Here is a 13,394-nt window from a genome sequence, read left to right as displayed (position 1 = left end):
TACCACAGAAACACGTTCAGATTAAAGGTAAGGACGGTTCTTTCAAAAGAAAGAGGAGTTCTACAGCTTAAGGCTGCAAGCTGAGTGTTTTGAGAAGTTAGCTCTAAAAAATTAAAATATCTGAGCATCATTAACCCTTGACGTATATTCAACAGCAACCGAACTACCCCAATCATATTTGAAGTATTTCACTAATCTCAAAATTGTGTTTTTAGTGGAACAAAGCAGGTTTTCTTTCAAGTGCCTGTAAGATGTATTTTGAATTTATTTCAAAGGTGCAGCTTTTCTCAAGATGATTGCATTATCAAGTGTGATAATGTTGCTCAAGGCTGTGGCCAAATGTCACAGTATCACTTGTGACAGCCACAGGGAGAAAGGGATTTTCAGAATAGAAATTGTGCAATCAGATTAGCCAGTCCAAGGAGGATTATAAAGATGTGAATGATCAACGCTGGCCACGTCAGCTGCCCAGCACGATGCATGGAGATCACGTAGATGAGTGATGGATACACAAAGACAAAGGCCAGACCACATGTTGCTCCAGAGTATCTGAAGAAAGGGAGGAGAGAAGGGGAAAAGAGCAAAGAAAAAAAAAAAGGGGTGGGGGAGGGAAGAGAACAAAATGCTTTATGTTAACTCTTACTTTTTCTTGTCTTTTTTTTTTCCCACTCAAACTAGTGAACAGTCTGACCAAATAATGACTACTTGCAGTCACTAAACACTGATTTATGTTCACTGTTGTCCTGCACTGGCATTTCATGATGTCTCTCTCAGTCCCCCGACTCTCCCTACCTCCTCTCTGACATACCGCTGATGTTTCTTCACATTCCCACATGATTCTGGGCATGAACTGGACTCACTATGGATGTTTTTACTTTCTTAGGGGAAATACAAATAAAATACCAACAGTGCTTACTTTAAGTATCTGTTACTTACAGAACTGCAAATCTTACTGATTCCCAGCCATCTCAGAACATGTTAAAGCACATAACAATAGAACTGCTCTTGAAATTGCAACTTTTATTTTAAATAACTTAATGAGATTCAAAAAGGCTGTTCTCCAGACTCAAAAAGATCAAAATGCCCTTCTTGAAGCACAATCAAACACAGCAACTGAAACATCTAACTTTTTCTAAGCATTCTCTTGCATATCAAACCTTTTCATTATTTTCCCCTGCTGTGAATTTCCATCTATTAAGCTATAGTGCAGCCAAATGTAAATTATTAACTAGCAACATATTTTATTTCAAAGATTTGATCACGCCCTTTAGACAGTGGAAATACTGCTACATAAAATAAGCCTGCATAACAAAACTTCTAAATATACATTAGATTGTACATAGAAAATTTATCAGTTGGAAATGCACTATTCCAAATGCTTAAGTGCCATGCACAGTGAATGCGTCAGCAGAAGTCAAGACCAGTTTGCAAATAGAGACGTGTATTACATGATGTTTATTTTCAGTTAATAAGTAAACTGTCTCTATCACTGGAATCAGAATGTTTTCACTAAAATGAGAAATAATAACAAAAGAAAAGGAAATGGAAAAAAGGACACCTTAAAGACCAGCTACTGAGCAAAAGTAAGCCATTCTGCAATACTAACCACCCTAAGCCTCTCATCCTAGTTTTATAATTGCAAATTTCTATATTTTTAAACATCTCCCTCTCCTGGTGCCATAGGAATAATACAAACTACAAATGAATGAAAATGATTATGTATATGGAATCATAAAATGGTTTGGGTTGGAAAGGACCTTAAATCCACCCAGTCCCAACTCATCCATGGGCAGGGCTGCTCCCATCAGCTCAGGCTGCCCAGTCCCCATCCAGCCTGGCCTTAAGCACCTCTAAGGATGGGGCACCCACAGCTTCTCTGGCCAGCTGTGCCAGCATCTCATCACAGTATGAGGAAAGAATTTACTAGCCTACATTTCTCCTCTTCTATTTTAAAGCTGTTCTCCTTTGTCCTGTCAGTATCAGACCATGTAGAAGTTGTTCTCCTTCCTGTTTATCAGCCTTTAAGTAGCAGAAGGTATCAATGAGGCCTCCCTGCAGCATTCTCCACTCCAGAATGAACAAGCCCAGCTTTCAGCCTTTTTTCATAGGAGAATTACAGAAATCCCATGTGTTTAACACAGTAGATCTAAGATGCAATTTAGAAGTACAATTTTTAGGTTACTTTTCCCTTTTAAGTTACCTGCACTATTGCATTTTTATCATAGACTTTCAAATTAGCTTCAAACAGTCTTAACATAAAACTGAGAGAAATCAGACAATAAGCAAGGAACTTTTATGCTGACATAATATTCTTTGATGTGGACAGTTACATGGTGACCAGGTATAGCTCTAGTGAAACTTGGGGAATCTCATCTCAGTCACCACAGGTGCAAAAGTACTATTATGGATAGTTGCTTGTCAGAACTTTTAAAGAGCAGAAGCAGACTGCTTATACTTCTAAATTTGCTCTGCACAACTTACAGAAGTCTAGGTGCACAAAATATAAAGTTACAATTCCTTACCCTCTTATTGTTCTTTTACAGAATTGAGACATAAACACATTAACACCGTAGGTAAGTTTAATGTGCAAAGCAATGCTTACCTTATGATACCTCCAATATTTGGATAAAATCTTGCCATTGCTACTCCAGCTCCTACAATTGCTACGTTCAGAGCAAGCACATGGAAAACACTACAGAAAAGTGAGAAAAAAGGTATTAAAATCTACACTGTATTTATTACAAAACACCATTACTTTTAATTTAAACTAATATTTAATTGGTACATGGATAGTATTTCAATTCAAGCATGACTCATGCTATTAAAGCTGATTAATTTCACAGGAAATATAATATTTATTGAAAATTCTGAACACCAAACTATAAATATCTAGTGTTTTGACTTCAAATATTCTTAAGGAGTAAGTATGTATAATCTGGCAATTCTTCTGAAAGCATCAGACATGGTACTCAGCTTTCAAGTATTTCAGATAGATATTCAAATACTGAAGAAATCCACAAGAAAGAATTAGCTTGCTCAGAGAATGATGTGGACTGCTATGTGTGTGTGAGCTACGGAAACCAAGAGAGATACATCACTGAAAGAAAAACATTACACAAAATACTACGGAAAAAAAACAAGCAAACAAGCTTAATACTTGACCTCTAATATATTTTGACGCAAAGCAAACGTTTGAGATGTTGGACCTAATTTAATATCGGGCATGCATACTGCTTATACTAGATTTTTTAAAATTGATTTTGGTTCTACAAATAATTTCCTGTTGCTTTCCTTTTTGCAATAAGGATGAAAAAACTGGAGGCTTCCTGTTCTCCACAAGCAGCTTTTAATGCCTGAGACTAACTTAGGGCAGGCATTATGCACACAGCTAACACTTGGGAGAATATCACTTTTCTTCAGAGAATATAAAATGTTGGCATATTTCAGTAAAGTCAGGAAATATAAGAAAAAACACTGGGATATTTTGGTCACACAGCTGTTTCTATGAAGGGAAAGAAGAATTTGCACACAGGAACCATAGATTCAGTTTTCATTGGTTCAGAATGCTTTGATTTCTTAAAATAATCAAAACCCATAAGCTGATGCTGATTGTTTTAAATGTAGAATGTATCTGTGCTACATAGAAAGTCACTGATGAACAATCTTTTCAAGTGGGCTACAGCTGAAACAGTAAAAGTCACCACTCTCATGGCTGAAAGGCTGGCTGCTGGCTTCCAGGTTTGGAAGAAAGGTTGAAGCAGTAGAGGGGACTCATTTGAGTGTAGGGGAACCGTGGCAATTCACGCACAAAGACATAATTGAAGATACACACTATATCTAAGATTTGCCCATCAAAAATGATCTAAAACTAGACAGAAATAACATCCTTCACTCTGGGCTTGGCACTCTTAACAGTGGTGCATGAGAGGTACACTGCAGAGACTGAAGACAGCAGTGGGAACACAGCAGCTGAGAGAAACATCGCCCCATATAAAGCTGGTAAAACCCCAAGGATCACTCCCCAAGAACCAGACGATGAATAAAAGATGGGCCAAACATCTACTGTTTCTCTAATACTCCCTTAAAAAAATCTAATTAACTGCACAGTTCATGAAACTTTTTGTTAACATTTTCTCTCACACACATGGCAGTTTGCAAATCTCACCATGAGATAACACAAATGAAGACAAAATTTATGAACACAGAAAATGGTGGCAATTCTTTCCTTCCTTTTTTTGCTGAGACAAACTTTCAGCAGGTAAGATTAAACAGAGTGCAGGCCACACAACTAGGACATGTTTTCCAAATTTAGGTTGGTACAGAATATTTTTACAGAAAAACTGAAAAAAGTTGGGAATATTTCATTTTGACATGCTTTACAACAGAAATGATTTTGTAGTTCAGAGTTGTTGCTTTTTAAAAAATTAATTCTAGCTTTTTACAACTTCAAAGGCAAACTTATGTGCGTGCAGATGTGTGTGCGCGCATGTGTGCTGTGAAATGGAAGTATGATTCCAGTTCTTCATCTGGGAAAAAAAATCAGGACAAAGAAGGATGTGTTTTTACTCAAGTGAAAGCAATTGTCTGAAAATGCTCCAAAGCAAGGCAGTGCTTGCAGAGAACTGTTTTCCAGTTTCTGCTGTCACAATTAAGCAGCAATCTCAAGAAAAGTAACAAAAAGCCTGAAAAGGATTTTAATCAATTCACTTCAAGGAAAAAGGTGACACTATTTCTCCTTGGAACATTTCTGCACCTCCTTCTACCTTTCAATAACAGCTCAAATTAGACTGTGCTTCCAGTTCACCAATAAAACGGACTGTGTATTTAAACTGCAACAAAACAGCTCCTCCACACCTGTGCGTTCAGGTTCTTCTAACTGTTCAGATACTCACAGGTTATCTCACCTTTCAGAAAGGAGGAACTAACATTCTTAAATCCTGAGAAAAACACTGACATTTTGGAAACAATCCTTCTGAACAAGGATCTGACATCTACAGCTACCAGCAACTGCATTATTTCAGACAGTGCATTTTTATAAATAAGATTCCAAGTTTTATGCAGGTGCACACCCGCCAGGACAAGCACTCCCCATAGGCACTATGTTTTCACGATGCAGCTTGGTTCACCAGTAGCTTGCTGTACACTTAATGGTCACCACATGTTGCACAAGGTGGTCAGAAAAGAAGTAATTTTTGGCAGCATAACCACATCACTTCTGGCTTTTTAGATCCATAGGGAAAAAAGCATTCAGTAGACACGCTGCATCCAGTCTTCCCCTGGAGAAGTGGTAGTTGCAGTTAACCTTGTGAATAATGGCCTTATTATTTCGCTAACTTCAGCATCCTTAAACTAAGAATCACACCAACAAGAGTGAAGACAAACCCCGGGGCAGGGAATAAACTAAAGAAGAAACTGGTTAAAAGTCCTGACAGGTCAGAAGCAAAGAAATTAGAAGTGCTGCAATCAGTGTGGAATCACAACATGAACACACACATTTGAATAGTAAGGAAATCAAAACAGTATAAGTAAAGATTTTTGAAAAGTCACTGAATCTAAAACTGAATTTTCTTCCCAGAAGTCTCGCCCAAGTGACACCAATCAAAAGACTCTGAATCACTGCACTTCAGATGCAAAGCAGAAACGTACATGCAAACAGCAGAAATGTACTTCACTGCATCAGAAGACACATCTGTAGGAGAACTGGCAGGTCTGCTGGGCTGCCATGGAGTAAGGGGAGGACATCTTTTAGGAAAGCCAAGGGATTTCTGTCCATCGGTTTATTTAACCTCTCAGAGCAAGGAAGATTTTAAGAAGAAATTCTAAAAAACAATGACTGCACAAAGTATTTTATGCACGGCATATAATTAATTAAGGGAATTCTCTGTCACAACTATCACTGTAGCTACAAGCCAACAGTAACACTAGAAAAAATTACTTTTCTATACATGCAAGAAGATCCAGAATCACACCAGAGGCAGCAGATAAACCACATGCCTCTGGCCATAAGTCACTCATTAAACGATGCCATTGCAAATATGTCTTGCTTTAGAAAAGAAAGTAATTTCCCAAAACACAGCATTTTGGCCTTCTTTTACAACACATGAGCGAGAAGAAAGATCTTCTTGGATTTTGTTCCCGTATGTCCATTTATGTGTTGTGGTCTTTACACTAATGTACTCTTTGCTCAATAGAAGATGAAACTAGGATGCGTTCCGTTATCATTAAGTCTTTTGTGGGAAGCACAGGAAGGCTCCAAGCTTTGTGATGGTGCCTGTCATAAGACCACTGTGTCCAGCATGTCTACATATGTGTTTAAGACAGACAGTGGCACAGGTGTCTGAAACTGGTAGACAAGGAGAATCCGCTAATTTAGAGTCAATATGTATTTCAGCTCTCCAAAGATAAGGATGATTCTTTTTTAAAAGGCAGAATTTAGACCCAGTTGGGCTCTCAGAAACCAGCACCACAGGCTTACTGTTGGAGGACACCTAACTGTGCGACCTACTATAGGGAATCTGCTTTAGCAGAGGGGCTTGACTCAACGATCTCTTGAGGTCCCTTCTGACTAAAAAATGTTTTTTTTGAGACAAACAGGATAATTATAGACAATGTAAATTTATTACGTTCTGTCAGCTGCAAAGGAAATTTAATATAGGAAGGATGTAACTATGGAAATACATCTAATTAGGCATATTGAATCACAGCGAAGGTAAGAAGAGGCTAGGTGGCCAACACAGATCTTCAAATGCACCACCAATATGAATTTGGCACACTAATAGATGTGTTCTATATGCATGTGGATGGATATACCATCAAAGAACAAACCTAAACTCTAGTTACACAGCCTGAAAATAAATCAGAAAAGGTAGAAAAAAATCGTAAACAAACAGAATCAGACTCAAAACCCCCAAATTTTTGTTGTTTTAATTTGTAATTAATTAAATTAATTAATTTGTAATCCCTCTAGACAAATGGTGCAGAACCCCACCTGCTTTTTCTTTTACCTCATCCTTCTGATTCCTTAGTCACAAATAAATTTTCACAGTCAAGTGAATATTCCCCTCCATACACACACCCTAGATACACACCTAAGAGTTAAAGTCTGTATTTCAGAAGACAGATTAGTCTTCTTTTCTTGCCTGGAAACTGTTAGCCATTGACATTTAGAATTGACATAGAGTTAACATAGAATATAGAATATTATTATTATACAATTATCTTATACAATAGAACATAGAATTGTCAATTGACATTGACATTTAGAATTTTGGTAAGAGCCAAGTACATATAATTTATCATTTTCCTATGGAGAAGCATACAACTTAGTATTTCCAGCTGAATTCTTCAGGGTAGATCAACAGGATATACAGTGAGACATCAGGTTAACATCAGTAAGAGCTACCATCTCTCTCTTTTCAAAATGTGTCTCCATAAATCATCTTTCCCAGACTGCTTTTAAAACACAGTTCTCTCAGCATAACAGAACAGTAAGGAGATCACAGGAGTATGAAAATATCTACCAAGTCCTTCTGGAAGCAGTAACATGGAATTCTAGCTAAAACAGAAAAATTTCTTCTCCAAAAGAGTGGAGAGGCACTGGAATAGGCTGTCCAGGGAAGTGGTGGAGTCACCATCCCTGGAGGTGTTCAAGGAGCATTTAGATGTTGTACTGAGGGGTACAGCTTAGTGGGGAAATATTAGTATTAGGTGGATGGCTGGACAGGATGATTTTGGAAGTTTTTTTTTCAACCTTGGTGATTCTATGATTGAAGGCCCAAACAGCTCTGTAATTAACACATTTTTCATTGATAAAATGATGATAGGAAGAGCACTGTATTCACAGGCTCTCACAACATCAGGACCACAGTTCTAATTTTTCCAGAGTAGTTGGTGGTCAAAAAACCCAGAAAACTGAAATTCTTCCCTAGAAAGGCAATAAGAGAACAGTGCTACTAAAAGATTAGCTTAGGTTGCTGGTGAAAATCAGTCCTCATGAGGTATTTCACAAGCAGACCATGGGTCTTCTACTATAATCCTAGAAAGAGGTCTCATGCTCACTACCATTCTTCAGTTAGTCTCCACTGCACAGGAAAACAAAGCTATAAACATACAGAAGCTGGAGCCTAGATATCAATTGAGAGACATTTGAGCAACATGTGAGATACCTGGGGTACCAAAGAGAAACACATATAGTCAGAATATACTATGTACAGAATTGCCCCCACAGGTGAGCAAGAGAACAAGTGGCTTTCTAGAAACGATTTCTGACTTCTCAGAAATGTTAAATACCTCCCCCTGTAAGGACTTAAAAAAAAAAAAAGAGAGAGACTGAAGCTACCCACAGGACATCCCAGAGACAAGTACAAAGAATGTGCAGTATCTCATTCGTCATACCACAAAAGCTTAAAAACAGCAAGCTTGAGCTAACATGAGCAGACACTTTTAGGAGAGGCCAGAAGGGAAATGAGAACCATTCAGGGAGTGACTTGGGAGAAGAGATGGGAAGAGGCAGATTTACGTAATACTAAGAACACGGTTATTTCCCAAGGCTGTGAAATCCATGTTTAGCACTTAAATCAATGGCCTTGTTTCCAATAGTAGCTTGCAGAGTTCCTAAAAATCTCCTTCACTTTGAACTGAGTACAATTTAGCAACAAAAAAAACAGGCATTTATTTCATGTCCTAATTTAGACATCCAGTTTCTAGACCTTTCCATAACTATTTTAGCACCCAAAAGAAACCTGAAACTTTTAACAATGTCTTCCCAGACCTGTATGCTACTGCTGATGCCACAGAGGAAATACACATGGCTTCCTGTGATATTTTTTCCTTCCCTCCATCAACAGTAATTCACAGCATAAAATAACAACTCAGAGATAAATACCAACTTCTCAGCTGTGACAAATTCAGATGATATTCCAAATATAAATGTCCTAGGTTTTATTTAAAACAACAGCAACAACAAAATAACAACAAACAAAACCGAAATTGAGTTCTGGGTCAGCTCTTCCCTGGTGTTCAGGCAAGGTACAAATGCAAGGGTGTGGCTCATCTCTGAAATTAGCATTTGAAAAGCTATTTTTATAAGCATAACAGCAGTCAAGATAACATAAGTAACAACTCAGTGAGCTATCAGCTCTGTTTAAAAACAGATGGATGGTTACTAGCTTTGCACACTCAACCCTGAAAGGTTAATATGCAGAGTACATGCCTTCAAAACTTAAAGACCATTTGGCAAAACTTTTCTGAACTGAAAACCTTTTTTTTCTGCACAACTACTTTTTTTTGCTGTGCAAATTCAAGACAAAAGAACTGTGTTAAAAATGACAAAATGAAGAGCTAAAACAAAAGACACGGCTCCCTCCCTGGTCTGCAGGCTAGAATTTCCTCTGCATGCCTATTCAACCTTTGCCTCTGCAAACATTTTGAATTAGCTTTTGAAATGTACTAATGCACCAAAGGAAACTCTGAAAGCCCAGCCAACTTTCTGACTATACACAAGAGGCTAGTTAAGCACAGTGTGCCAAGCTCTTGTCAAAGGCCAGTCTTCTTACCTTGGGTAAGCGTTTCCAAAAACCTGTCTTAATAGCTGGACCCGTGCCAGATAGCCCAACAGTGGGTATACAGTAATCATCTGGAACAGCAGAAATATTCTTGCAATAAAAGACATGATGTCGTTGCTGGGAAAGTTATCTAGAAAATTCTAAACAGAGGGATAACATTACATTTACCAGTGATGTCTCAATTACATTTATGTGCTGACTTTTAATACCTGTGTTCAAGAAAGAAGATGCTAAAAGCCAAGCAAATCTAAATGCTAGATCAAACCCATAACACGAAATACTTTTTCTCCCCTTTGAAATTGTTATGTAACCAAATACCTCCTATTTTTTTAATACTAAAGAGATGACATCAGTTTCAATGTTAAAAAATATTTTCTACTCTCAGTATTCAAGAAGAGCCAAGCCTACGGAGCAGCTACCCTGACTTCTCAGACAAATGAATTCATGTGCCCTTATTACCTCTCATATCATATCTAAGGAGTGAAAAAAAGTATTTATTCAGTAAAACTGGATCATTATCATAAACAAAAAACATTGCAAACACCCGAAAACCAGAATATACAAGACTTAGATTACATGGAAATACGTAAGGGTCTTTAGGGTGTGTCTACAGAAAATAAACTATAATAAAAACTGTTGTCATCTATTAACTATGGATTTTATCCCGTTAAGTTACTACAGATGATTTTAAAAGTATCATTTCCTGGTTAAGCAGTAGTGCCAATTCTAACTAACCTACAGTCAGAGGAAGCCCTTAAAATCTGCTTCATTGCTACCTACTATGCAGGCAATGTGGATCACTTTGCATAAAATACATCGCCAGCTCACAATTCCTATCTTTGAACTAGTCAAGGGTGTGAGAATCAGCCTTGCCTATAGGCAGAGAAGAGTTTAATAGCCTTTACAGCAGTGCTATGTGTTATCTGAAAAACTCTGTTGGCAAGGCCTAGCACAGTGCTATACTGCAAATCTATCCATAGCAAGGACTGGCGTGAATGCACTTGCATTTCCTTTCATGTTTTGGGGTGGTTGTTATCTTTTTTTTTAGAGTACTTGAAACCAGCCCAAGTGAGCAGGATTTGTCACTGCATGCACAATTAAATGCAAACATGATACTTTTCAGAAATAAATAAACTAAAAATTCAAGTCTGCATTGCTCCTTTTGGTCTTCACTTTCACAGAAGATTTATTTAATGTTTGTTTTTAGACAACTACTGGCAACCAGACATGAATGCTAATGAGATAACAAAAGCATTACTCATCTGCTTGTGGTAGTGCCCATGAAGCATCAGCCAACTGACCAGAGTGAAGAACAGATGTGTCTGCCAGGATGAATCATGAAGCAAGCAGCAGAAGCAGTTTCTTTTAATAACTTGATTAAAGGTTAAAGATGACTATGTAGTGCAGTAAAACATCTTACCTGTTCAATACATTCTTTGGATAGTGGTGGAGAAGGAAAAGATGCAAAAATTATTACTCCAACATACAGATATGTTAATCCCACCAGGAAGTAAGCAATGGAGAGGTCTCTCACCTAAGGAAAAATAAAACCTTATTTTGGCCAGCACTGACACACCAAAACAGACAAAAGAAAAAGCTCAGTAGAAGATTTCTATTGTATTTGCTATTGTTGCTTTTATATTTTATATTTTATTATTATTTTACATTTTTTACCATTTTTACTATCACTTACTATTACTTGAATGGAGACTTCAAATTAGATCCTGGATCAGACCAGAAAGTGCAAGATAATTCAAACTGGAGACAAGTATTACACATTTATCTAGATATGCAAGGTATACAAGAAAAAGATATCCCAATATAAGCAGTACACTTTTGCTGGGTATACATACCATGAGTTGTCAAAACATACAAACTGAAAGAAAGCTCTCCTTTCTTACATACACCTGTTGCTATCAGAGCCTTGGGCGCAGAGATGGTTGTTAAAGACAAAACCCATAAATGCCTTAATTGGGATTAAAATTCTACCATTAAAGATATTGGCATACCCAGCTGCAGATATAATGGAGGATAACACACTCCAAAACAGAAACCAATGCATCAGATATCCGTATGAATACCGTGATAATGGAAAAAACAGCTGATTTGCAATTAATTAAATTAATTAATTAAAAATACAAGTACAATCACAATAAAGCAAAAGCACTTGTATGCACAGAGGTATATATGTTCTTTAGTTTTTTATTATATGATATAATGCCTATTTTCTTTAAATTTGCATATCTGCTTTACTACTGAATTTCTATAAATGCTCCACATAAGTGCACTAAATAATAGTTGAAGAATTTCAGAAGACAGTGCTAAAGCTAAGGAGATAAATCCACTTTGACAGTATTTCTGGTTTACCTAATCAGACACATAGCATATATTCAAAGTCTGTTAGCAACATTTAGTACTGGAACACAAGCAGCAAATCTTCTCAAGAACTTTGTGAAATTGCAGAATTCACAGACACAGTACAGTGACTTAATAGCAGTGTACCTAGATTTTTGTCTTCATCAACTCCTTTTTTTTTTAGAAATAAAGACATCTTTATTTTTTTACTAATTAATGAATTATATTCTGTATAACCATATTCTATGCTACGAGACTGTCATACCTTATAGCAAACCATTTGTTCAGCTGCTGCTAATAATCAGCTTCTTAGACGATTATCACTAATGGCTCAATATATGGCCTATTTTCCTATGGCCCTATTTTCCTATGACTGAGAAGCAAATCTTATTAACTCAGGTACAGCACCAAATTATTAGAGCCATATGGCTTGCAGACCAGGATTCTACAGCACCCAGCCAGTTCACAGAGCATAGGAAAATGCTTCGCCAAGAGTTTCTTCACACTACTTCCTTAACAAGAGAAGTGCATCTTACACCTTTGTGGCATCTTCTGAAGGCAGGCAGTGTCCAGTAAAAATACGCACATGGTGGATTACAAGTTTCAAGAAAAGTTCAGAAGAAAACCAGCTCTCATGCTCATTTTGCCAGATCAATGCTCTTTTTTTATCATCAGTTCAGAAGAAGCCAATAATCCTTCTTATCAGGCAACACAGTGCTGGTAATGCAAACCCCATGGTATACGTAACAGTCCTTGCCCCCTCAACAGCTGCAACCTCTTTCTGTTCCTGGTCAGACATACACAGCTGGAAGATGTTTCTGTAGCCTCTACTGTCCTCATGCTTGTTGCTGAGAAAGGACTACAAGCTTCAGCAGAGGTTGAGAAATACAATTGTATTTAAATTATTCCAAGAATTTCTCTTCATGCAGATGGAGGAAAGTGTACAGGCTTTCAGATCCCAACTACATCTTCAACAGCACCAGTGCCGATCATAAGAAGCCATTTTTTAAATACTAAATATAATCATCTTAATTTCTTACAACTATTTATGAGTAACTTTCATTAACTGCAGGAATCAGACACGTTCGGAGTCAGGTGGTTTTGCAGACAGATATGGACTCTCACTTCTTGAAGATAGTACTTGGACAATTTTTCAAAATATACCGTGGCGCATTATCTGACAGAATTTGTTTAAAATTGCTTCAAATTTGCTATTTTAAATGTATTCCCCACGCACAAAGATAGCACAGTAACTATCAGTTGCTATTTGTATTTGGCTAATATACAATCTCTGTGAACAAATGTTAAATTATTTTTGCTGTACAAGTACTTGCAGTTGTAGGGGCATGTGATCTGAAAACAAACCCATGCAAATTCATTCCTTTGGACTACATTTGATTAAGGGTCACTAGCAGGTGTGCTATTACCTGTGATTATATTAACTAGACCATGCTCCTAGAGTTTCTAAAGAGTGCT

General features: G+C 37.3%; 1 protein-coding gene across 1 annotated transcript in view; it reads right to left on the bottom strand.

Annotated features, from left to right (window-relative positions):
- Window positions 1–383: 383 nt before the first annotated feature.
- The window catches only part of SLC38A9 (solute carrier family 38 member 9), a gene marked incomplete at its 3' end in the record, with an annotated part of 35,864 nt that continues 22,853 nt past the window's right edge, over window positions 384–13,394 (bottom strand). Inside the window, exons 11-14 of the mRNA XM_079548290.1 lie at window positions 10,984–11,097; window positions 9,555–9,703; window positions 2,603–2,692; window positions 384–549 (exon numbers count right to left, since the gene is read on the bottom strand). Coding sequence (XP_079404416.1) covers window positions 384–549; window positions 2,603–2,692; window positions 9,555–9,703; window positions 10,984–11,097 — 519 coding nt within the window. The remainder of the gene's footprint in view (window positions 550–2,602; window positions 2,693–9,554; window positions 9,704–10,983; window positions 11,098–13,394) is intronic.

This window comes from Tetrao urogallus (assembly GCF_951394365.1).
Source record: "Tetrao urogallus genome assembly, chromosome: Z".
Taxonomy (NCBI): Eukaryota; Metazoa; Chordata; class Aves; order Galliformes; family Phasianidae; genus Tetrao; species Tetrao urogallus.
This window is presented reverse-complemented; position numbering and strand designations above follow the sequence as displayed.